Source organism: Verruconis gallopava, assembly GCF_000836295.1.
Source record: "Verruconis gallopava strain CBS 43764 unplaced genomic scaffold supercont1.21, whole genome shotgun sequence".
NCBI classification, from domain to species: domain Eukaryota; kingdom Fungi; phylum Ascomycota; class Dothideomycetes; order Venturiales; family Sympoventuriaceae; genus Verruconis; species Verruconis gallopava.
Window position 1 is genome coordinate 193,577 of NW_015622157.1, and position 24,174 is coordinate 217,750.

General features: G+C 56.2%; 7 protein-coding genes across 9 annotated transcripts; 5 read left to right on the top strand and 2 right to left on the bottom strand.

Annotated features, from left to right (window-relative positions):
• Positions 1–9: 9 nt before the first annotated feature.
• On the bottom strand, positions 10–3,485 carry PV09_06233 (uncharacterized protein). The gene is made up of 3 exons (XM_016359836.1): positions 2,971–3,485; positions 2,455–2,908; positions 10–2,385 (listed from the first exon to the last, which is right to left on the bottom strand). The coding sequence occupies exons 1-3, from the start codon at positions 3,370–3,372 to the stop codon at positions 1,520–1,522; spliced, it is 1,722 nt and encodes a 573-aa protein (XP_016212284.1). The 5' UTR covers positions 3,373–3,485; the 3' UTR covers positions 10–1,519.
• A 63-nt stretch (positions 3,486–3,548) lies between these two features.
• PV09_06234 (translation elongation factor G) lies at positions 3,549–7,345 on the top strand (the record flags this gene model as incomplete). The annotated part of the gene is made up of 1 exon (XM_016359837.1): positions 3,549–7,345. The coding sequence occupies one exon, from the start codon at positions 3,549–3,551 to the stop codon at positions 6,318–6,320; it is 2,772 nt and encodes a 923-aa protein (XP_016212285.1). The 3' UTR covers positions 6,321–7,345.
• Positions 7,346–9,540: 2,195 nt separating this feature from the next.
• Positions 9,541–12,458, top strand: PV09_06235 (uncharacterized protein). The gene is made up of 2 exons (XM_016359838.1): positions 9,541–10,248; positions 10,310–12,458. Exons 1-2 carry the CDS (start codon positions 10,216–10,218, stop codon positions 12,242–12,244), a joined length of 1,968 nt encoding a protein of 655 aa, XP_016212286.1. The 5' UTR covers positions 9,541–10,215; the 3' UTR covers positions 12,245–12,458.
• A 360-nt stretch (positions 12,459–12,818) lies between these two features.
• Positions 12,819–14,967, top strand: PV09_06236 (uncharacterized protein). Its single transcript, XM_016359839.1, has one exon. It carries the CDS (start codon positions 13,280–13,282, stop codon positions 14,513–14,515), a length of 1,236 nt encoding a protein of 411 aa, XP_016212287.1. The 5' UTR covers positions 12,819–13,279; the 3' UTR covers positions 14,516–14,967.
• A 97-nt stretch (positions 14,968–15,064) lies between these two features.
• PV09_06237 (uncharacterized protein) lies at positions 15,065–17,660 on the top strand. The gene has a single exon (XM_016359840.1). It carries the CDS (start codon positions 15,360–15,362, stop codon positions 17,406–17,408), a length of 2,049 nt encoding a protein of 682 aa, XP_016212288.1. The 5' UTR covers positions 15,065–15,359; the 3' UTR covers positions 17,409–17,660.
• PV09_06238 (uncharacterized protein) lies at positions 17,601–21,599 on the bottom strand. The gene is made up of 2 exons (XM_016359841.1): positions 19,782–21,599; positions 17,601–19,716 (listed from the first exon to the last, which is right to left on the bottom strand). The coding sequence occupies exons 1-2, from the start codon at positions 20,053–20,055 to the stop codon at positions 18,077–18,079; spliced, it is 1,914 nt and encodes a 637-aa protein (XP_016212289.1). The 5' UTR covers positions 20,056–21,599; the 3' UTR covers positions 17,601–18,076.
• Positions 21,600–21,734: 135 nt separating this feature from the next.
• Positions 21,735–24,170, top strand: PV09_06239. Of its 3 annotated transcripts, XM_016359842.1 has the most exons (3): positions 21,735–22,462; positions 22,590–22,737; positions 22,919–24,170. In XM_016359842.1, the coding sequence occupies exons 1-3, from the start codon at positions 22,273–22,275 to the stop codon at positions 23,820–23,822; spliced, it is 1,242 nt and encodes a 413-aa protein (XP_016212290.1). In that variant the 5' UTR covers positions 21,735–22,272; the 3' UTR covers positions 23,823–24,170. The 3 variants fall into 3 exon arrangements, with proteins under 3 accessions (XP_016212290.1, XP_016212292.1, XP_016212291.1); XM_016359844.1 differs by having other exon boundaries at positions 21,735–22,737; XM_016359843.1 differs by having other exon boundaries at positions 22,590–24,170.
• The last annotated feature ends 4 nt before the right edge of the window (positions 24,171–24,174 follow it).

The window sequence follows — 24,174 nt, forward strand, 5'->3', positions numbered from 1 at the left end:
TTCCTTGCGCACTATGCAGCACTAGCCCAACCAGTGTTTTGTCGAGCATTTGTTTGAATGTCAATCTAACGTTGGACATCAGTACGTTTTCTCGAGATCAGTTTGCACTATTCCTTCTTGGCCTCACGACAATACAGAAAAACGAAGCAGGCGATCCAGTGAGCTATTGGTCGACAGCTGGTACGTTTCCTAGTGTTTCCATCCCAAACAAGGCTCGTTCTGTCTATGAATACATTGTTTCCCGTGGGAATATCAGAATGACACGTCTAAGACGTCCACATTGCTCGTTATATCAAGGCTTCTGTCCTCATCTCTTACATCTCTTTGACATCTGGCAAGGACTATGCTTGGCTTTGTTCGAAAACCATAATACAGAATCGTTGCAAAGTGCCCACCTAAGATAGGTATCAGAAATCTTGGCTTATGAATACCATCTCCGCTTTAAGCAAGTATCCGAACGGGCCCATCTGGAGAGAACTTCTTGTTGCTGCTCAAGCTTTGGGCCGATCGTATTAAGACTTCGCAAACCCTGCTAAAGTCTACGATGTAACTCTCGACTTCCAGCTCACGTCGCAGTATGCGAACGTACTTTGGCTTGAGGACAAATTCGAAATCTTAAATCAGTTGTGCAGCTTCAAATTTCGTGGTAAAACCGCGCCAGGTTGGGCATTCCTAGACACAATAGCGATGAGGCTAACCGACGCTATCAAGAGAGCGTCTACTTTTGAGAGCAGGTAACGACTCTCCATCCCTTGAAGATAAGCGAGATAAACGCAAGCGTTCCTAAAGGTACTTGGCGGTTGTGGTGAAAGAGACATTCACCAAGCCCTCAGACACCATTCGTGAGCTCTTTCGCCAAAAATATCACGAAAGAGAGACTTGGACGCAAATCTTGAGCTTAATAGCGTGACTCTGCACCAGACAGACCTAGTCAATATTGTTGATGAACTAGTTACCAACGATACTGGCACCTTAGATACAAAGTCCGAACTGTATTGGCAAGTGGACATCCCCCGCAACCGACTGGAATTGAACCCCGTGTTGGCCCAGGAAGAGCCCAATGTCTATGAACAACGCACCAATGGCGAGCTCGAAAAGTGGGGGGATTGAGCAGCATTGTGTGATGAATTTGCTGCCATATGCCTTCAGGATATAGCGTGGTAGAAGATTGTCAAGGCGATTTTGCTATGTTTCTCGTCTCAATCCTATTCATACAAGATTGTAGAGTAATAGGTCTAGTGAATTTGGGCCGGGACCTGTCGTGCCAGTCGCCGCAGGTGATGTTGTTCCTGCTTGGTATCAGACACAACTTCTTGTTTAGAGCAATTGGCAGCACTTATTCATGTCCCTGATCGGGGACATGTCTTCTTGTAAGCAAGGAGACCTCGTTCGATGGCAGGAAGTCTGTCGCGAAATGAAGTGTAGTAGGATTCACCCTCACCGCAAGATTTATATACAAAGCCCATTAAGCTCCGTGACGACCTGTCCCTTTCACCAGATAACACGAGATCTAAGTGTGCTAAAATGTGGTCTGAGCCAGACGGCTAGCCGCATTTCGTGCGTCCACCCGATCCTCGTCGTCATCCTCGACCAGTTTGTGTATACTGTTGCTGTTTGCCCTCGTCCTCTTGTGCAGGATCTCTTCTTCTTCCACCTCCTCTGGGACCGGCAAGCCAGCGACTACTCCAGTCTCGCTCCTTCGCACACCATCTTGTCTCCTATTGATTCCACTCCAAGCATCCCCTTTCGGGCCCTGACTACTCGCTAAACTGCTCCTTCGGACCTTAGGATGTGCCTCTCTTCCCAGCCGGGACAAGCCACCAGACCCGTCTATAGCACGGATATCCGGCCGCACTGCCTCAAGCGTTGCCAACGTGCGTCGCTCCGCCTCAATCTGTCGAATCACATACTCCCGCACATTGGCTCTCAAGTCGGTGGCTGTGCGCTCAAACCAACGCCTCGTCTCACCGACCATGTTTCGCGTAACAGTTGCGACTTTCTTGGCAAGCTCTTCCTCAATTCTCTTCGCTTCTTCCAGACTTGCGATTGCCTCATCAACTTTGTCACGCTTAACGGTGCTCGATGCACGGATGCGGTCTGCCTCACGCAAGCGCTTGCGTGTGGTGCTCTGCGCCGTTTCGAGATCTCGCATAAGAAGTTGTCGGTTTGTTAGCGTTTCCTTGACGATGAAAGCATCCGAGGAGTAGTAGGCCAGTGGATCGGCAAGCGAGGACGCTTCGAATGTGCCTTGCGCTAGGTGGAAATCACCTACGGCGCGGATGGTGGCGCCGAATTTGCGATATGCAGTTGATAGGCCAGGATGTGTCTCTTGAGGAGACATTTGAGAAAGAGTCAAACCGAGAGTAGATTCCGCAAGGCCAAGTGCTACACGTGTCATTGGTTAATTTGACCCGCCTTGGGATATGGTAGTAGAGATAGAAGAAGCATGCTTACATCGTCGTCGCTTGACCACCTTCTCCACCTTCTGCCCAGCGCCCATGCTTTCGAGGTAGAACATTTTGACCACGGGCCTTGCTTCTGCCAGCTCAACTGTGTCATCCGGAGGTGGCGCGAACTGTTTAAGCATTTTCCTGCGAACACCAGTAGCAGGTTGCTTCAATCGTACGACCGGACTATAACCAAAGTCGCTTTCGACGAAGAAAATCATCTCCTCATCCCTCATCAGTACCTCGTTGCTGCATACGATGTTTAACCATCGCTGCATGTTCGCCTTCACTCTGTTCTCGTCCTCTTCAGTGCCGGCGCCTGCTGCTGTGACGGCGGGGGGAACGGCGGGAACGAGCGCATCCGGATTCGCCGATATCAGATGTTCCTGCAGCTTGATGAACTCCCCGTGGGTGCGGCGCACATCGCGAAATTGGGTAGTGCGAAATTTCGGAAGATTAGTCTGGTGGTTCAATGGTTAGCAGCCTGGAAGGGCAGCCTTCAAGACGTATCTGTGCTTCATACGTAGACATCGAATCGCAGGATGGGATCCTTGCGGCCATTGCGCTCCAAACCAGTAACCTTTATAGAGAGCTTATACTGCGGCTTTGGTCTCTCTTCTCGCCGTTGGCTCTTGTATCTCTGCGCTTGTTGTGTCCGCGGCTGCGTTGTTGGAGTGCTTCCTTGCACGTCATGATGTTGCCTGCTGTCACCATTTTTCGCCACGGCAGGCTCGGAGCTGGCCTCTCTTGCATCCGACTCTGCGGTCGTTGGTCTCGAATCCTGAGTGTCATCATATTGCGAGTTGGCTGGTAGTGGCGAAGGCGGGATCTCAGCATGACTGTCTGACGGAAAGCGGCTATGCTGCGGAGAGCTTGCCCAGGGCGAAGCTCCGTGGTGTTCGTCTTCAGCAGCCGAATAATCCATGATCGCAGGAGTGAGGGGATACTGAGCAAAAGAGCTGCAACTGCACACTGTCGGTCGAGGAACGTCCAGCGAAGGATGCGGGCGCTGAGAGTGTGGAGGGATTGTGCTTTGGCTTGCAGCTCTGCGTATCCCACTACGAGATCGATGATCCATGACATCCAGTCTTGGCATCAGCCATGGTCCTCGCCGGAGCTCGTGATATCCCATGCACTTCGATCGATTCTGCGATTCGAGCCTTCGTTCGTCATTCTTTCATCGGGAGTAATAGTTCCTTTGTTATCAATTCGTGTGGAATGTTGAGATGGAGCTTTCGCAGTTTTGCCCGACAAGGCCGTCTGCAATGGGTTCGTTTCTTTACTACAAGCGGACGTCTCCATGACCATCATGACGCCCTTTCTAGAACCAGGAATATCGGCATCATCGCCCACATCGATGCGGGAAAAACTACAACGACGGAGCGTATGCTCTATTACAGTGGGTACACGAGACGCATTGGTGATGTGGACGATGGCTCAACGGTCACCGATTTTCTTCCTGCCGAAAGAGCTAGGGGAATCACCATTCAGTCGGCGGCCATCACGTTCAATTGGCCTCCAACACCACCAGAAGAGGCTCAAAAATTGGTTAAGTCCCCGCCCACGGGAACGAAGTCGCGACTTTCAGCAACTCCTCATAGCATCAACTTGATTGATACGCCTGGTCACGCAGACTTCACATTCGAAGTTCTGCGCTCGCTCCGCGTGCTGGACGGCGCTGTCTGTATACTTGATGGCGTTGCAGGCGTGGAAGCTCAAACCGAGAAAGTGTGGCACCAAGCGAACCAGTATCGGATCCCCAGGATCGTTTATGTGAACAAACTGGACCGCGATGGCGCGGCATTTCACAGGACCGTCAAGGAGGTTGGCGCGAAATTGAACGTGTGGCCAGCCGTTTGCGAGATTCCGTGGTGGAGAACGGAAGATGGGAAGTTTTGCGGTGTTGGAGATGTAGTGGGTTTGAGGGGACTGCTGTGGGAGGAGGGAACGGACGGCAGAGCAGTGAAGGCTTTCAGCTTGAAGGAGCTCGATGAGAAGTATCCAAAGCTGGCACAAGAGCTCAGAAGAGCAAGAGAAGCGCTCGTTGAGAGGCTGAGCGAGCATGACGAGGAAATGGTCGAAAAGTTTCTCGATTGCGAGGAAGACCATCTGGCCATCCCGGAGCAAGACGTCGTCTCGTCGCTCAGGAGATGTACGATGCAGTCCCCGCAGCAGGTCGCGCCTGTGTATGCCGGAGCCAGCTTCAGGAACATTGGCGTGCAGCCTCTCCTGGACGCCGTGGTTGACTTGTTGCCTTCGCCCGCTGAACGGCCGGACACTGAAATCACGATTGGATCTACGACCAGTACGCTACAGGACTTGCTCAGCGGTAAGATTACAGGCACACGTCAAACGACTATGATGGCAAAGCCTTCGAAAGCGAGATCTACCGCTGTGGTGGCCAACTTACAGAGTTGTGCTCTGGCATTCAAAGTCGTTAACGATGCGAAAAGAGGGGTCCTCGTTTATGTACGCGTCTACTCAGGCTCTCTTACTCGCGGCGCTCAAATCTTCAATACAAATCTGAACGTCACAGAGCGAGCGCCCAGGTTACTCCGTATGTACGCCTCGGACGCGCTCGAGATCCCCTCCATTGACGCCGGCCAGATCGGCGTCATTGTTGGCCTAAAACACGCGCGCACGGGCGACACACTGATCTCCTACATGGGAATGAATGCGAAGACTGGACCGCCTGCACCTCTGGACAGCCTGCAGCTGCGACCGATAGCGGTCCCCCCGCCCGTCTTCTTTACGAGCATCGAGCCGGACAGTCTGGCCGAGGAGAAGCACATCAAGGACACTCTCGACATTTTGTTACGCGAGGACCCGAGCTTGAGTGTGTCCGTCGACGCGGAGAATGGCCAGACGCATCTTGCGGGCATGGGCGAGCTGCACCTTGAGATTGCGCGCGATCGGCTCATCAACGACTTCAAGGCCAAGGCGCGGATCGGAAAGATCGATATCAACTATCGCGAAGCCGTGGAAGCAGCTTCGAAGCAAGCGTTCGAAAGTGCCGTGGACCGTGAGATCGGTGGCAAGCATGCGCACGCCACCACGCTGGTCTCGATAGCTCCCATTGCCGCGAAGGATTTCAAATCGCCGCATGCAGACAGCGCTCAGGAGATCGAGCTGCCAGATAACAACCACCTCACGATTCTGCATCCAACCTTGTCCGCGGACGGACGGCCCGTCCATGACGACAAAGATCCTTTCCCGCCCCAGCTCACCTTCTCCATGGCCATCTCAGCCTTGCAGAGCGGTGTAAGCGCGGCGCTTGCGCGGGGGCCAACCCATGGGTATCCTGTGCATTCGACACATGTCACTCTCCATCTCCATCCAGACGAGCACATCTTCCCCGACACAAGCGCAGTGGCGCTGTCGGTTGCAGCACGCGAAGCAACACAGGCCGCTCTCGAAGCCTCTCACAAAGACGCTGCTTTGGCTCTGATGGAGCCCGTCATGCTCGTCACCATCAGCGTTGGTGAATCGGACCTCGGTGCAGTGGTGCATGACCTTTCAGCTGCACGCGGCGGTCATATTCTCTCCCTTGACGACGACAACAGCGTAGCCAGCGATCCCGGCTCTGCCGCCATCGCGCTCGAAGAGGACAACATGCCCTCTGTCGACCCCAATCTGGTATACGCGCCGCCAGACCCGTACACCTCGGAAGTCGGAAACGGAACAGTGATGTCTACGAGTGCTACACGGCTGCGACAGATCACGGCGCGAGTTCCGCTGCGCGAGATGGTGGGATATCTCAGGCAGCTGCGCAGCTTGACCGCGGGTAGGGGCACATTTGTTATGCAAGTGGATCGGTTTGAGAAAGTCAGCGGGCAGCGGCTGCAAGCCATCCTCAAGGAAGTGAGGGGTTGAAAGGAGAGGAGAAGAACAGAGCGAATATGCGTGTGCGCGTGTACGCGTGTGTGTCCGTGTACGTGCGCGGTACTTGTCTCTTGTACAGAGAGTGTTTGGGATTTATCGTTTCTTCAGGGATGCTTGGATTGAAGGGGGAATGTAATGGAAGAAGGAATAGAGATATCCATCTACAAGTAGGGCTTTTTGTCCAAGGCAGAACATTGGACGGATGAGATGGAACGACAAGACTGGGATTGGACGTGTGTTAGGTTGGTGGATCTGGATGCTTGGCCATAGGGCATGCGAAGTGTCTTAAGACGTACGGAATGACTCGTTTCGTTTTGAGAGAAGGCGACCAGCGTGGCGAATGGTCCGATAACGTGTGCTCCGGGCAAAACACCTGTAAACATAAGACGATGGTTGTGATATCGGTCTCCACTCACAGAAACGAGCATGAGTACCGCCACGGCAGCTGGTGCCCGAACATGAAAGAAAGGCTGACGACAAGCGATGACGCTTGATGTTTGCACGCCACGAGGCTTTGGCCCCGCCTTAGCGGACGGGAACGCATGCACGCATAACTACACTCTTGCAGATCTTTTGAGACAACATGGAAGTGGAGGCACAAGGAGATTGATGTGATTTCCCGACCCCGTTTGCCCACGACGACGTTTCTGTGCTTTTTCCCGTCGCCGTCGTTCTCTCCGATGGGCCGTTCCCACCGTGAAGCTCGCAAAGAGAGGAAGACATAAACGACGACGGACAAAGTTCGCAAAACACGGACTTGCTCCCTCTGGCGCCGTACAGAAGGTCCCGGGCGACGCGAGTCCGTCAGGCAACAAAAATGGTAGAGCGAGGAAACGAAACAAAAGGAAGGGTGTTTTTCTCTTGTCGCTCCCCTGAGAAGGCCGCTACGGCTGGTTTTCTAGAATGCGCAAAACGGGACGACGGCCCTGCCACTTCCTGATACCTTGCCCATTTGGTGCTTTTTTTTTTTAGAGAGAGAGAGAAAAGAAAAGAATGAATGAAAGCAAGAAATTATCCTGACCCTTTTCGTTTTTGCTTCTTCTCTGATTCTGGCTTCCTTCTCGACTCGTTCCATTCCCTCGGCCGTGCTGCCTCCCTGCACCGCTGATCCGGGAGCGCGGTTCCGAGAGTCATCCAACTTCGAGATTGAGCCAGGCCGTCTCAGGAGAGGGTGATCTAAAAAAAAAAAAAGATTCACTCGCTCGCATCCCTCGGTACGCGTCGCATCTACTTCCTGATCGGTGGGTCAGTCAGTGTTTGGCCGGTTGGACGAGGCAGAGAGGATCAATCCTCGCTTGCGGTGCCGAGGAGGTGAGATACATCGTGAGCCCTAGTGTGGAGCATGGCAATGTCGTTTTTACTTGGTCTGTGTGCACTTGATTTATGCAATGCGTGCCCGCATGCACTTCGCCAACACGAAGCACGGCGCGGACGATACAGTTGTAGGAACGGGGGAAGGGGGAGATACCGCACGCCATCGCAATACCTTGACAGCCTTACCAATCGCTGCTCCAGCAGGATAAGCTTTTTTTCCCCCCAAGGTTTGAAAGATTAGCCACATGCTAGATTCATGGTTTTATTTTAAAATTTTTTTTTCCCTCTTCCTCTGAAGACTCACACTGAGTCACGATATGGTTCGGCGTCGCGGGTTCTTGCGTCCGTGTTTGGGGTTCGCTGCAGGTAAATGACACATGAGAAGATGAGAGGGTCGCACGAGAGGCTGGATCCGCGCCAGAAGAACTTCCTTCCACAAGCTGGGGGGATGATGCAGACGTGTGTGCATGCATCAAGCAACATTCGCGTGCGACTTCTGCAGTTTGGACACAGGAAAAGGATGTGAAGAGGCGAGAAGCTGGTTATGACGGCCTGTGTACAAGTGGGTGGGAAGCGTAGCACGAGCGCGTTAGCGCATCCATGGACTTGCGGATCGGTGAGGATCGTAGAGTTTCTTTTCTTCTCTGTTCCTGGCTAAAACGAATGGGGCAGATGAGCGACGTATGTCTGCTTTTGCTTTTCCATCCACCTTGTGCTGTGTGAGGGTTGTACGCTACCTGAGCGGGACATGTTGATTGGGTGCGAGTGTGGCAGCATGGAGTGAGATAGAATACAGAGAACAGATGCTGCACGAGTACGACGTCCAGTGAAACTCACGCCGCCGTTGAAGGGGATGGCGGATATGAGCAGCCAAGTATGGAAGAAAAGGGGACGGATCTGTGGCACTGTCGAGGCCGTACATGTTGGCTTTTGGGCTGTGATCGGTGACGGAGTGATCTGCACTCGGCTGATGAGCTTTGCGGCTTCAGCTGGGTCGTCCAGCACACAGAAGGACGACGGACGCATTCGACTACGGGCTGGCAAGACGAGTAGGAGAAAGGACCAGGGAAGAAGGATGAGCCCTGCAGCTGTGCCAGACGTGTGCGCTGTCGCCAAAACCGCTGGGAGCGCTGGCTGTATCTGACGCATCACGACCGCCCATACGTCGACTGCAAAAGTCAGCGGCGACACATCGCTTCGGCGGGCCACTGTCGCTGCTAAACGCGGAGCGATCCATGAGTCTGTTCGTACTTGTAGCTGCAGTTCGTCACGATGCACGCACGGCTCGGCCAGGACCTGGCTGGATCCAACCCATGCGCACATCGCACAGGCACAGAAGGTGGAAGCAGAGGCGGCATGGGGGGAGCGGCGGGCGATGGGAACGCGCCTTTGCTGACGCCGGCTGCATGGCGACCAAGACAAAGAAAGCAGTGGTTCCTGGCGGCGTGCGAAGATGCTGCTGCGGCCTGGACTTCTCTGGCTCGCGGTGTTCACACGACGACTTGCCGTCTCTTCACTTCCGCGGAACGTGACCGCAGCGCCCTGCGCGGGCCTGGCACGGCCGTCCAGTTGCAGCTCAAGTGCTGCGCGCTCCGGGCGACGACGTCGACAGCAGAACAACCCCACCGGCCACCGCACCGGCCGCCGCGCGTGCACCCGCAGGCCTGTCCGAGCTGGTGTTTCACGCCGTTGGACGTGCAGGCGCGGACGCGGCAGGGATGCCAACTTCGTTCCAGCGCTCGCAGCCAGGGCCCGGCCAATCGCCGCTGGCCTCCGCCTTGCAGCGGCGACGGCTGGCTTGGGCGGGCTTGAACTGGCTTCCACGGGCCTCAACTGGCCTCGACTGGCCTGCGTCGGCTTAACCGGACGTGGCGTGGCGGTTTGGCCGTATGTGCGGTCGCCATCAGCTCGCGTCCGTCTTACTCAGGCCAACAACCTTCCAGCCCGAGCCCGCCGCCATTGCTGGCTCCCACAGTCTCTCCGACGCTCGCGCTCGCCCTCGACCGTCCGGGCAACCCGCCTCTGTTGGTCGCGCCAGGTCCAATTCACTCCTTCTTCTGGCCGTCGACATCGTCGTCCTCCTCGTCTGCAGAGACCCGCCTGCTCCGCCGTGCCGTTCTCGTCGCCAAAAAAAAAAAAAGCCAAAACACTCCTCCGAGACGGAGACCCTCCGAGGCGGAGACGAAGACGAAGGCGCATCCTTGCTGTCTTTGTATCTTGTGGCAGAAGGCTCCCGGCAGGACCATCCGTTGCGTGCTGAAGAAGGCCCAGCCAGCGCCAGTCCGCATCCCAACTCTGCTCCCACCCGCTCACTCCGCCTCTCTTTCTCTCCTTCGTTCTGCATGCGCGTGATCAGCCGCTACTCACCCAGATCTGGACGGATATCTGCGTTTGCAAGTCTCACCGCAGCGACCTTCTCGACTGGACAAGTCGCGGGCTGCTCAGTCTTGCACGCGCTCATCCTTCCATCTCTCTCGAGCTACTCGCAGGATCGAGGATTCTACTTTGTTCTATTTTCTGCCTTCCTTTATTTTTCCCCCGATTCTTCTTCCACGGAAGGAGCACGACCGTCATGAAGCACAAGTTCGCTTTCCTCGCCCCACTGGTGAGTGCCCAAGCCCTCATGTCTGCACCTCACGATCAGCTAACAGATGGGTCTTTTGAAGCGTATCCCATCACGGGCAGAGAACAGAGCTCTCAAGGCACATCTTGAAAGCCTCCAGAGTGAGCACGACGACAGCGCCAACTCACCACTTTCCCCGCCGTTATCCGCCTTTATCAGCCGCCGTGAGCTCGACGAAGGCACCGAGTCCCAGCTGAAGGCCGCCTGTGCCGCTATCGTCAAGGGTTACGTCGGCGAGCAGGAGCCCAAGCTCAACTTTAAGCCTCTGAATCACACCAAAAGCGTCCCACAATTCAGCAGCGATGGCCGCGGACACTCGCGGCCGCAGACCTCGAGTCACATAGATGAGCGCGTCCCTCCCGTCCTGCGGCCGTCCAGGACAGACGGCGGAGTCTCGGGCTCGAAAAGTGAACAGGATCTCAAGATCATGAACCATACCCCAAGGCTGCACACCACGTCGTCCAAGGCAAACCACACCTCTCGTCACCTGGAGTCTACGAACCACGTAACAAATGGAGACGCTTACAAGACCTCGACTTTTTCGCCAACGGCGGTGTCGTATCATAGGCCTCGGACGGCGCCTCTCGATGATATCAGCGATGGCAGCTACGAGACACCCCGGACGGCGTCAACGGACCGGTATGTCGATAGCATGTCCACCGCGTTCACGTCGACCGCCATCACGCCGTCCGGGCCTCTGCAGATGCGCGTGCAGGGTCAGCTGGTCAAAGCCACGGATGAGGAAGCAGAGGCACATGCGAGGCGCTTACTCAACCAGCTGGAGTATGAGACGCGCGAACACCTACAGACCAACAGGCGCGATTGGAACTCGCGACCGAAGGCAAGTGACGTGGTAGCGGCCAGACCCAACACGGGTGTTGATGCACACCCCACGCGACGCGATTCGCTCGAATTCCGCAGTGTCCACGCGCAGAGCTTCGGCAGAACGTCGACGGCGTATGACTACTCCGCGTTCAACGTCTCGAACAGGACAAGCAAGAGCCAGGGCAACTGCAACAATCACGGCGTCATGGGCGTGGTCAGCGTACACAGATCACGCTCGGCCAGAGCAACTACGGAAGGAACGCACTTCGAAAACCAAAAGCAGATGGCGATCCCCGATTTGAACAGGGCGCTGCCGCCGCTCCCCAGGCTGGATACCTGGCGCAAGCATAACAACGATGCAGCAACAGTCCAATCTGAACCCACGCCTACGTCTGCAGAGCCGAAGATGCACGTTGTCGATCTCATGAAGAGCGGCGGCGGCACCAATGGGCCTCTATCCGCGCCCATGTTCCCAGCTGCAAAAACAGTTTCGCGCCAGCCTAGCCCGTATATCACAGATATTGCACCCCCCGAGCTTCCTCTCAAGGATCTTGAAGTTAGCCCGATATCAAGCGGCAGCTCAACGAGTCGGCATCGCTCTGCCGCGCACTCCAAATCCAGCAGTACGGCCGACTCGTGCTTCTCACCTGTGCTGCATTCGCGGACTGCGAGTGCCAAAATCGGTCGGTGCACGATTCCGGAGGATAGCGTTGTCCACGCCGCTACTTCGGCAGTGGTGCGATCCCATGTCGTGTCGCACCGCACGCGTCCGTCCGATTCCACAGCTACCTCGGGTGGAGGCCTCGCCGGCCGTAATCGCGGCGACAGTGGGCTTGTGCCTAACTTTAGCCGCAAGATCAGTATCGACAGTCATGGCGCCATACGTTCACGTACTACCATAAGTTCAGATTCCACGGTCGATGACACACCTATAGGTGAGATCACGGCGCTACCACCCATGCCGGCGCCCAAGGCGAAGTCTATCGGAGGGCTGAGGAGAGTTCTGAGTAGCCTAGCCATTGGCGGGTCCGGTGGAACGAGGAAGAATGCCTCCCAACTCACGTGGATGGATCATTTTGAAGCGGAAGGAATCAAGACGGGCATAATGGTGGCCCGTAGAGGCGGCGCTGGGGCCCCCATCGTAAGATACTGAAAGCATGGTTTACTTAAGCGTAAGATGGATGTCGTGACGAGGATCAAGTGGAGAGAGCACCTGCTAAGTTCTCTCCTTGCGTTTGTGGCCTCATCGTTAACGACGAAGCCAGCAAAACGCAACTTTTTTATATCTTGTTATAGCGTTTGACTGTGATTGCTTTATATATACCCCCTTTCGCGGCAGTAAAAATGGCAATGACAGCAATTGTTTCATGTGTTCAGAACAAAGCTCTTGTTATTGTTACAACCCATGTCAAACAGCAGCGATACAAGATGCCAATTGAAGTGCTCGCTGCGTGCTCAGCGAGCACGATCCCTTGCACGATCCCTTGCGCGTTCAATTAAAGGGATATTGCTGGGGGAAACGAGGCGGCTGACAAGTGCGGCAACTGGAATGCGTCTTTCTTATCCCACTTGGCCCCGATCGTTGTGTGAAATCCGCTGTTCGTTCGACTTAGTATCTTGGATACCACCACGGACGTCATATTGCCTAATCCAAAATGGGACTAGCGCATGTTCTCGATCTCGACGTTGGACATTTCCATGTCTTTCGCTCGCTACTCACTTTTCATACCTCCTCCTCCTCCTCCTCCCTCTCGTCGTCTCTCGTCGTTGCCCGCCGCCGTCCTTCGCTGATCTCCAACCCCTTTACGAGACCGCATCGGGCGAGGTATTGCCGTCTTGAACCGGTAGGGACGCTTGCGGCTTGCTTTTCCCTGGTGGCCGCCTTTACTGGACTGTCACCGTCCACCCCGAGGCTGAAGTGCCTGATCCCCCATCTCTTTATTTGGTGCGCAAGCAGCGCTGGCAGCGTCCGCGCTGACTCCGACCTGTACTTACGACCGTAGCGGCGACGTGTTGCTATAGAAATGCATCACCATCCATAAACCATAGGCGAGGCTGCTGCGGCGTTCGCTCCATTCATCCAGCATCCTCATTCTTTTCTCATCTCCCACCTATTTGCTCACCGAGGCTCTCTGGTCCACTTGTCTCGTGTTCCACTAGCCAGACAGCACAGCCAGCAGGTGCAACGATGGACAAAGCCCAGGAGCTCGTGCGCATGGTCGCGCGTGCCTTCTACGACACTGAAGCCGTTGTCATCGTCGACGCCTTGGTACGCCACGTCGCGCTCAGCCTCTCAGATATATACTACGTCTTTCAGAACAGCGCCAAGCAGAAGGGCCAGATCCCGAACTGTCTAGGTCAGCTGCGCCTTGGCGGGCTGATCACCGAGTTCTCCCGCGAGGAGATCAAGGCAAACGCCCAGAAACCTACAAAGGTCACATATTACTACATCGATTACCGGCATGCTGTCGACGCCACGAAGTACAGGCTGCACACGCTTGGTGCGAATTTGCGTAAGGAGGCTGAGCCGACGGAGGAGCGCAAGGACTACAGATGTCCGCGGTGCAAGTCAGAGTTCAAGGTGATTGACGTGATGGAGCGCTCGTCCGCAGACGGGACGACATTCCTCTGTCTGACGTGCGACCACGATCTTGACTACATTGAACAGGACGCTGAAGACGCTGAGACGACCGGTCCTGTGGGCGCCTTCAACAAGTCACTCGGCTGGCTCATCAACTTGTTGCAGGATATCGACAAGGTGACAATCCCGGCCACAACGTCTGAAGGCGCCTTCGCCGCGCGCGAGGAGATCCCACGGCCCAAAGCCCCTCTCGAAGGTCCCAAAGTCGAAACTACGTCAGTGCCGTTGTCGCGTCCCACGGCGGTCAAAGGCATGGTCACGGGCCCCGCCAAGGTTGAGGTCATCATCACCTCTGACGCGGACAACACGGCAGCGGCACAGGTGAAGGCAGCTGAGCAAAAACAGCGGCTCGCAGCGCAGAATGCACTGCCAGAGTGGCACACGCACAGCACCATATCAAACGAGATGACAGCGTCCGGCGCGCGCGAAGAGGCTGCGCGGCGAGAGAGAGAAGCTGAGCTGGGCATGCTGATTGCGGACACGACGGATGAGAAGAAGACCGTCGATAAGGATGATGGGCTGGCGGACATATTTGCCGAGATCGAGGCCGAGCAGGCGCAGGAGCGACTGAAGAGGGAGCAGCAGGACGAGGAAGAGGAGGAAGACGACGAGGAGGACTTTGAGTTCGAGGACGTGCCTGCATCCTCGGTCGCGGCCAACAATTCAAACGGCGCGGAGTTGCCAGAAGCGAAGCGACTGAAGATGGACGTCGACACGCCGGCCAGTCAGGCCACTGGTTCAGGAGAGGCGGAGGACTCAGAAGAGGAGTTTGAGGACGTGTGAAAGATCACGCTGGCTCAGTAGGAGGCTAAGTTGTGTTTGCGCCTACTGCTTCAGATGCTAGAGCTTCTCGTCTTCGGTTTCGAGCTGCTGCAATGTGAACACCCCCGCCCTGCGAGAGTTGAAGACGTGCTTGTCCGAACAATGGCTCAGCGGGTACGGGCTCAGACTTATACGTTGCGCATGTACGCTCCATGTCTCGAAGATGGACGGATCGCGACACGGAGAGGATAGAGAAGAAGATATCAATTATGTAGTAGCTTGCGTGCTTGCTTGATTGCCTGCACTGGCCGGTCGAATAGTTCGGTTCAGGATTGATAGAGACTGAGTAGATGACACCGATTCCTGGGAAATGGATGAAAACGGCAATTATTGGCATGTCGTACCCATGATCATAGATTGTTTGCTGGAACGGTTTCTTCCTCGCCATGGATCTGCGGCTCTTGATAATCGTGTTCGTTTCGTTTCCACGTTCGTTTTGGCTGGTGCAGCAGAAGTGTTAAAAAAGGGCAAGTGACGTCCGTAAGGTTTCCCACCCCACCAAAAATCGAAGTGACCCGCAACAGTCCAAGAGTTCCGAAACGTGGAGCACCGATCGAACGCACAAAAGAAGAAGAAAACGGAACAGCATCGAGCCCAATACCATTTCTGGCCCCCTTCGTAAAGACGAACAGAATCGTGCGCGAACACGTGCTCCAAGTCAAACAATGAGTGCCAGTTAAGAATAAAACCAAAAAAAAAAACCAAAAAACAAACCAACAAGGAGAGAATCCCGACTTTGCCCTCACCGTCGAGACACACGTCTGATTCATCTTGGTGCTCTGCTCGCTTTCTCGCACGGTGCATCATGGCCACCGCGGAGCTGACCTCCCTTCTGCGCTCGACGCACATAACCTCGCACGAGGACGTTCTCAAAGCCGCAAACGCCAGTCTCAAGAAGTCGAAGACGGATCCGACGGCGCAGCGTGCCCGTATCGTTGCGCTCCTGAAGCTCGACCGCTACGACGACGCGGTGCGGGCGTTCGAAGAGGCGGGTGCACAGGGGATCAAGGACGCCGCGAGATTGGAATATGCGTACGCGCTGTACAAGGCCGGGCAGTTGGAGCGGGCGGAGGAGGTTGCCGCCAGCGGGGCGGGCGACGGAGGCAGCCGTGGCGGCGTTGGGGCCAGCGAGAGAAGGGGTCTGAAGCACGTGTTAGCGCAGACGACGTACCGGCTGGAGAAATTCGAGAAGGCGGCGGCGTTATACGCGCAGCTGGACGACGGGTCGCCCGGTGCGAGGGCGGAAGCGAACGATCTGCGCATCAACGGTGCCGCCGTCGACGCGCAGCTGGAGTGGCAGGGCAAGGGCCACCTCGTGAAGAAGAAGCAGCCGACCAGAGAGGACCTGGAGGCGTTCGAGAGCGCGTACAACGCGGCATGCGGGGCCATTGCCAGAGGAGAGCTGGCGAAGGGCGAGATGCTGCTTCGAAGAGCAAGGGACCTGTGTCTTGCAAGCGAGGAGCTGAGCGAGGAGGAGAAGAAGGTCGAGATGATCCCCATCGTCGCGCAAATGGCTTACGTGCTTCTGCGGCTGGGGCGGATCGAGGAAGCGAAGAAGCTCTCTGCGGAACTCGACGAGCAAGACAACGACGACCAAGACACGGACAAGGCCACTAAGTGGATCGCAAAGGTCAACGGCCTCGTTGCTTCGACGTACGGCGAGGAGGCGCCCAATCCCTTCCTCACGCACCGCATCTACAACTCGGGCCCGAAGCTGGAAGGCTCGGATCTCCCCTTCACGTTCCAAGCGGACTTGCTACGCCAGAACGCCATGGTCGTCGACTTGCTGTCGTCCAAGTACGCCGGTGTGATCCGCTCCACCTCACGGGTAGGGGGGGAGCCCACGACGTCACCGGCCCAAAACACGCTCTCTGTCCTGAACGCGGCCGCTCACGCCAAGGGCCAGTCGCCCAAGGCGGCCCTCAAAGCCGTGCTCCCCCTCTTGGAGCAACGGCCCAAGGACGTCGGCCTCCTGCTCACGGTCGTGCACCTGTACATGCTGACGAACAACCACGGCTCGGCCATCTCGCTGCTCGAGTCCTTCTTCGCCCGGCTCGAGGCGTCCAAGACAGCCGCCGACCTGGACGTGCGCTACGCCCCGGGCCTGGTCGCCGTTCTGGTCTCGCTGTACGCCAAGCAGAATCGCGCCGCTGGCATCAAGGCGGAGCTCTCGCGCGCAGCGTCGTATTGGCGCGCCCGCAGGAAGGAGGATGCAAGCATCCCGCTGCCCGTGACCCTGCTCCGCTCGGCCGGCAAGGCTCTCCTCGAGGCCAGCGGCGAGCACGACGAAGACGACATCCAGCTGGCCGTCGACGTCTTCACGGACCTGCACGAGCACGACCCCGACGACCGCGCCTCGACCGCCGGCCTGGTCGCCGCTTTGGCGCGCAGAGCGCACGACGGCAACGGTGACGGCGACGGCGTCGGCTCCGCGGTTCCAGCCTCGCTGCTCGATAGCCTCACGCCGTCGGCCCGACTGGTCGGCGACATCGACGCCGAGGCACTCGAGAACGCCGGCGTGCCTTCGCCGCTGTCCCCCTTGTCGTCCGCGGCGGCGACGCGCAAGCGCGCCGCGGCTGCCAGGCCCGCCGCGTCCAGGAAACGGGCCCGGCTCAGCAAGAAGCGCATGCCCAAGGACTTCGTCGAGGGCAAGGTCATGGACAAGGAGCGGTGGCTGCCTCTCCGGGACCGCAGCTACTGGCGACCCAAGGGCAAGGGCAAGGGGAAGAAGAAGGGCCAGGACTTGACGCAGGGCGGCGCCGTGGAGGAGCCCAAGGCGGCCGCTCCCGCGCAGCAGAGCGCCGGCGGAGCGGCCGGCGGGGGCAAGAACAAGGGGAAAAAGAAGAAGAGGTAGACTGTTCAATCTTGAACACAGTGCGACTGCCTCGAAAGGCCCGCGGAAGCCATGCGCATGGAGGTCTTTGCTTCACAAAAGGAGAACCGACATGCGTTTACCTGAAGCGGACGACACGTTCAGCACAGCGTTGCAAAACTTGCCACGGACATCAGAAGCAGAAGTGGGAGAGAAAAAAAAATGATATTGTTTGACAGCTACCATAGATTCATGCATGGTTGAATTACATAATATATCATGTCTACGATTACATTTGCTGCAATCTTCCCTTGATCCCCAGCACGCAGTTCCGTCCCATCAAACATGCAGTGCGTACAAGTTCATAAGCCCGTGTCTATCTTCAGGCCCATACGTTATGTACGTGTACATGTGTAGAGTGTATATCATCAGGTTATCTAATTGCAAGCGTGCGCTCACGCATAAAACGGGGCGCAATCTTGATCCGAATGGCCATCATGCATCTGTCCATGAGGAACACCGTCCTACTTTCCTGGTGCAAAGTATGTTCGCCTCGAACCTCTGGCGACTGCCTGGACAAGTCCCGGAAAAGAAAAACTGTATTACTGGTTGCCCCCTAGTAAACGCCGTCGCTGGACGAAATGCAATGGAAACAAACATGCTTTGCCATGGCAAAGCAACCCAACACGAATAACTTGGATTGAACATCTTTACACCTTCACAGCAGCAGGTCTAAGAGAAACTTCAGAGGTAGCTTGTTGCGATGATGTCGTTGCTTTTTCGGCCACAACAGGCGGTGTGTTCGTACGACTCTTGGTCAACTGTTTTACCGCCTGCGCAACCTCTTCGGTAGCGACCTTCTGCCACCTCTCCTGGGCAGCTTGGTCTATGAGGCCTCCAGCATCCCAGATCTTGTCATAAAGCATGCGTGAGGTCTCCTTGTTGATTTCTGTGAACTGGAACTTGTCTACCTCCTTCCGATTGTAGTATGGCCTGAGTGCAGATGAAACCATTTTCGCAATCTGGTCCTTCATCTCGTATGACATTGGCGCGCGCGCAGGCGAGTGGCTTGGCGATTGGTCTGGGGAGCTCGACGCATGACGCGATGCCTGCTTGCGTTGCCTTCCTCGCGAACGATCGACACTGTCGTCGACGACGGGAGAGAACGGCGAGAAATCGGGGGCAGGTGGAAAGATTGGCGTGATCGTCGAAGCTAGCGGTGGTGGAGACACAGGCCGAGTGATTGGTGAGTGTGGTAGTGGAGTCATCGTGTGTGGTGTAGGATAGTTGGACGTGACGGGTGACGTGGCTGGAGATAGTTGCGGTGAGGGTGATCGCTCCGGACCGGAACCAGCATCTTCATAGTCGTTGAAAGCATCGAACTCGGACGCCGGTCGACCTGGATGTGACTCTACCTCATCCAGCAGGCTCTGCAAAAACGTGGTTCGATTATTGCGAGCAGAGTCCTCAGCAGAGCCATCGGTCAATGGTAAGTTTGGGCGTGGGCGCTGGGGAGCTGGCGCAGACATTCGTACAGAGGCTGAACTGGAGCTTCCAGTGTTACTGCCTGAAGCCTCTGCCGTCGCATGCGGTCGTCTGTTCGAAATGCGTGGACGCTTCAATTTGCGTTCCGTAGGCGGTGGTGTTTCCTCGCGTGGCGAATTTGATCGCGATTTGCGTTTTCTGCCTCTGCCGCGTGATTGATCATCGTCTTCTGCTCGTGCTTCTTCCTCCCTCCGCCGAGCCCTTTCGAAGGCATTCCAGGCCCTGATGTCTTCTGCGGACTCCGCTTTCGGTTGCCGCGGCGGCTCAGGGTGGCGGAGGATGTTTGCCGTATTGCGAAACCGCGTAGCTGCACCTTGACGTGCAGCAACGTCGAAACGTCGGCGCCATTCGCGAATCTCCCTGCGCTCTGCAGCAGCCGCACGTTCAGCAGCACCATCATCTTCCTCTTCGTCAAATGGGAAGTCTATGTCGAAGTGGATACGATCGAAGATCGAACGCCAAGCACGCTCCCAACCAACCTCTCGAATAGGCCGTCTGATTCTGCGTCGCCGACTGGACGATGTGCGATAGTTCTGCGCGAGGACCTGAGGATCTTGCTGGCACGTATAGCAGAACCATGTTCCAGCCGGCACGGAGTCCAGGCCGGCGCAGAATACGTGTGTGGTGTTGTTGCAGCCATCGCAAAGGAGCAGCTCGCTCTCGTCGCCGTACGTTTCGCAGACCATGCACGGGTCTTCGTGGTCAGCGTCAATCTCTTCCAAAACGTCTTCTTCGACAACAAGGGTAGGGTCGATATCTGCAACCTGACGCTTGTCTTGCACGGCGTATGATGATTCCACGGGGCCTATAGACAAGGAAAAAGACAAAAGTTAGCGCACTGCCACAGTCTTTGTCCCAACCGTCACTTACCACCGAGAGCCAACCTCAGCTCGACCATGTTAAAAGCCGTACGACAGATTGGGCATGAGTTAGCACGCTCGACCCACGGCTTCAGGCAGTCATCGTGTAGAAAATGACCGCACGGCAGCAGCGTTGCGATGAGTTCGGAAGCACCATCACCACCACCATCCGTGGTGTTGGCAGGGGTGTCGTCCGCCTCGAGAGCGGGACTCTTAGAGTCGGAACTGGAAGCGCCACCGACGTGGTGGAGCTCTCCTAGGCAAACGATGCACGTTTCGGCCATTTGGAATAATTCCTGGATGTGGCACAGAGCTGAGAATATGGAATCAAAAGGGGTGTCATGGAAAGCGAGTATAGCCAAAGTTGCAGAGGGGGTCTTCTCGGAGGGGAGAAAAGCAGCGGACCGCTGATGGAAGAAGCGGTCGATGGTTCAGGGCTCCGGGCGACGAGCGAGAGACTCGCTGAGAGCCTTGTCCTGTGGTCCGAGCGTCCAGGTAGGCACATCGCCCGTCCAATCATGTCCCTGCTGGCCAGCAATAGAAACATACCCGTCGAAGCCTATGGACCTCACCACAGAGTCACACCCAAACGCAACGACGGCTGTCCTGACCGTGGCCCATCAGCTCGCCGAGTGGTCAAGCTCCTGACGGGCTGGCGGCGCGGAAGATGCTGGGCGGCCGACGATTACAATGAACAAGCGCGGCTCCGACAGTCTGACGTTGTAGCGTGTGTCTGCACCACGGCCGTGGTGCTGCCCTTTCGTCTTCTCAAAATCATGTGCAGCTTTGTTTCACTTCGCACACGCCAGCCGGCTACACTCTGCCCACTTGGTCCGGCCCTGCACAGAAGCCAGTCAGATGCGGTCCGGCAAACCCGTGGTATGTAACGCGTCCGTGGTCAAGCGCTTGCAACACACCTGAATTCCGTGCTGGTGTCCCGCTGCGGATGGAGCTGGAGGACGCATCCTGCTCTCTTTTGTTGCGATGAGAATGCCTCGTCACGCTGCTTGTCTCTTCTGAATCCGTCATACCCGATCTATGTCATCGGCTTGGAATATGCACAAAGGAAGGCAATATCCTTGCGGAACGTAGCATGTAAAAATACTCCTTTTTCTATCTATGCGAATCGGTTGCACGTGTCGTCGTACTTTTCAATTCTTTTGCTTTCCTATTTCTTTGAACGACGTGGAACAGGTGCTGAGCCTTTTCCTTGAGCGGCACTCGCGCTTCAGCGTGTGCAACTGTCGAGGCAGCCGGGGAGCCAGCAGTGGCTACGAAAAAAGGGTTCTCGACCTTGTGCGTCCAGTTCGAAGCTGCCTCTCGTAGCAGGCATGGCTAGGCATTCGTGGAGTCTCATCGCTGAAGGACGTCGCCATCTCAGAAGGCTGCAGCGCAGGAATCAACGAGGTGGCTGGTCCAGCAAGTGATGGGAGTCTCAAGAACTCGGGTGCTTAGGGATCCTTAGCAGATGCCGTTGCGCGGGACCACGATGAAGTTTGCGCCCGGCACATCGTAGCATTCTGTCCATGTTCCTTTCGAACCGATCGGCTCGTCTCCGCCATGTGTCGTCTTCTATCCTCCTTCTCACCACTCCTGACCATACATATGGGCACAAGCGATGCACTACGATGCGCTGCGACGGTTTTCGATTCTCGAGCAGAATGCGATAGGACTCTAGGTTGCAGACTGCCTGGTGCGCTGAACGCGCACGGCACCGCTTAGTCTATGCTCGACACAGTCGATAACGACGTCGGAAGCTGGCAATCAGTCATCGTCCAGCACTGTGGACACGCGTTTGAGACAGGAGGTGGGTAATGAGAAGGTTGAGTCCGGGCAAAATTCAAAGGCGATGTTGAGTCACAGTCACAGACTCTTGGCATTTTGGAACGGAAGATCTCACGTGACAATCGTTGTTTGCTTCTTCAAATTAGGTCAGCCTGTCAGACGTCCAGTTACATCTCGTATGGAGTCTCTCTCATATGTCGAAAACAACCAGAGATCGATTTGAATATGATGCTGTGGGTGCCTCATCGAGCGAGTCCAGACGCCGTCGAACCGGCCGTATCGTTGGGGCCTCGTCTCCAACATCTCCCCTCAGCAGCGTCACCCTCGGGCAAATCCATCCTAGGCTCCAGACGCCGGGGCGCAGATTACTACCGTCAATTCGGCCTGTGACAATTGGAAGAGCAAAGAGTGAATGATGCAATCAAGAACACCCCCCCTTGGATCGAACGCCAAATCTCCCATTTTTCGTCCGGTTTCGACTTCCGTGTCTGCTAACGCACTTTAAATGTAGCCTTTTGCCTCTGGACCACGCCACCAAAGAAATGAACATTTAACACCACCAAGCATTCGTTTTATTTTTGCCCATTGTTTCTCGCGCAATCTTCGATACCCGTTCCCAGATCCCCGATCTTCCCCATCTGTCCTCTAGGATCAAGCGTGATTTGCCATCAGGGTGCCCTTTGGGTTCTAGTTGACGGAGGCACATGCTCTGAGCTATGACCGAAGACCGACCTTACGAACTCGTTCTGCTAGGCGCCACGGGCTACACAGGCACGCTCACCGCGGAGTACATCCAAGAGCACTGCCCGACAGACCTGAAGTGGGCGATTGCGGGTCGCAATGGCAAGCGGCTGTACGAGATAGCGGAAGAGCTCAAGAAACTCAACCCGGACCGCATCCAACCGGGTACGTAGGGCGCATATTCTGACCCTTCAACATTCGTCTTTCCACCTAAACGTTGATTTCAACGTCACGCGTTCCAGCGTCTCCCACACAAATGCACAAAGTTTCGGGGCTGATCACGTGGTTGCAGCTGTGGAAGTGGTTGAGGTGAAGAACCCGGAGCTGACGGCGCTGGCCGCGAAGACCAAGGTGCTGATCACGACGGTCGGCCCGTACGCGAAGTTTGGCGAGCCGGTCGTCAAGGCCTGCGTTGATGCGGGCACGCACTACCTAGATGTGTACGTTTTGCGCTTCCCTTCCTTCTTTCGTGGCTGTTTGCTTTATTTGATGCACACACACGGATACGTACATTCTCCCGTCTTTACGTATACACATAGTGCACATACTTGTTGCCCCTTTCAAAGGCGCTTGAGCGACCGCGAAGGAATAAGATGCTGACTGGCTCGACTGGGAGTGCAGCACGGGCGAGATCCCGTTCACGTACGACATGATGCAGAAGTACGATGCGGCGGCGAAGGCGAAGGGGGTGTGCATCGTGCCGCACTGCGGCATTGACTCGGTGCCGTCCGACATGATGGCATACCTGTGCGCCAAGGCAGCCCGCGAGCACTGCAACGTCGGCATCCGCGACTGCGTGAACTCGATCCAGAAGATCTCGTTCAAGGCCTCTGGCGGCACGTCACACACGGCCATCGGCCTCGTCGAGGCGTACCCGCTGCGCTTCCTGGCGGCGTCGCTGCGACCTACCGCTCTGTGCCCCATCCCCGCACCAAAAGTCAAGCCGTCCACAACGGGCGTGCTGCCGTCGGTGCTCGGCTGGCGACACGTCAAGGACCTCGGCCTGCTGACAGACTCGCCGTCCGCCGGCGCCGACGTCGGCATCGTGTACCGGTCTTGGGCTCTTCTCGATGGCGGCAGGTACTACGGTCCCAACTTCTCCTTCACGGAATACCTTCGCACTCCCAACGTCATAACCGGCATGCTCACGCACTACCTGCTCGGCCTGGCTCTGTTCGCGCTGTACCTACGCCCCTTCCGCTGGCTGCTGCGTCGCTTCGCCTACGTCCAGGGCACAGGCCAGGACCGCCAGGAGGCGAACAAGGGGAGGCTCGTATTCAAGGCTGTCGCCACCGCCGACGAGCCCCGCAAGCGCAGGACCTTTGCCTCCTTCGAATACAACGGCGCAGGCTACTACATGACCGGCATCACCCTCGTCGAGGCCGCCATGGTCCTACTCAGGGACGGAGACGTGCTCGGAAAGAGGCTCGCCGGCATGATCACCACCGCCACGTTGGGCTACGGCTACGTCGAGCGGCTGCGCAAGGCCGGCATCAAGCTTGAGTACGGCATGCTTGACCCCTGACCTCTCGCTCGTTTTCGACGGACTCTTTTCGTCTTTTTTTTTCCCCTTCCAACGACGCGAGGATGAGGACCGCCCGTTTGTCGCCCCGTCTCTGGGCCGCGGATTTTTCTTCTTTCTTCCTGCTCACCCTTTTTCGCTTCTCAAAGTCTACGATCCTTTGCTGCGTCGGGACATGCGGATGCGGAGAGAGGAACGACCAGTGCACTGTACGCAGCTTTCAGGTTCTATCCTTGTGCATATTTAGATCCAAGGACGTGTCAAACCTCGCAGATTACAAACACATGCGCGCACACATATGCTTACGTATATATCTATATTCAAACAAGCCAATAAATCGTTTTGTGAAAATCCA

Coding starts and splice junctions, on each gene's coding strand:
- PV09_06233 (XM_016359836.1), bottom strand. CDS start 3,372: ATGGATTATTCGGCTGCTGAAGACGAACACCACGGAGCTTCGCCCTGG. Junction 2,909..2,970: donor TCCTGCGATTCGATGTCTAC/GTATGAAGCACA, acceptor TTGAACCACCAG/ACTAATCTTCCGAAATTTCG. Junction 2,386..2,454: donor GGTGGTCAAGCGACGACGAT/GTAAGCATGCTT, acceptor TGACACGTGTAG/CACTTGGCCTTGCGGAATCT.
- PV09_06235 (XM_016359838.1), top strand. CDS start 10,216: ATGAAGCACAAGTTCGCTTTCCTCGCCCCACTG. Junction 10,249..10,309: donor TCGCTTTCCTCGCCCCACTG/GTGAGTGCCCAA, acceptor GGTCTTTTGAAG/CGTATCCCATCACGGGCAGA.
- PV09_06236 (XM_016359839.1), top strand. CDS start 13,280: ATGGACAAAGCCCAGGAGCTCGTGCGCATGGTCGCGCGTGCCTTCTAC.
- PV09_06237 (XM_016359840.1), top strand. CDS start 15,360: ATGGCCACCGCGGAGCTGACCTCCCTTCTGCGCTCGACGCACATAACC.
- PV09_06238 (XM_016359841.1), bottom strand. CDS start 20,055: ATGGCCGAAACGTGCATCGTTTGCCTAGGAGAGCTCCACCACGTCGGT. Junction 19,717..19,781: donor GCTGAGGTTGGCTCTCGGTG/GTAAGTGACGGT, acceptor CCTTGTCTATAG/GCCCCGTGGAATCATCATAC.
- PV09_06239 (XM_016359842.1), top strand. CDS start 22,273: ATGACCGAAGACCGACCTTACGAACTCGTTCTGCTAGGCGCCACGGGC. Junction 22,463..22,589: donor CCCGGACCGCATCCAACCGG/GTACGTAGGGCG, acceptor ACGTGGTTGCAG/CTGTGGAAGTGGTTGAGGTG. Junction 22,738..22,918: donor GGCACGCACTACCTAGATGT/GTACGTTTTGCG, acceptor CTGGGAGTGCAG/CACGGGCGAGATCCCGTTCA.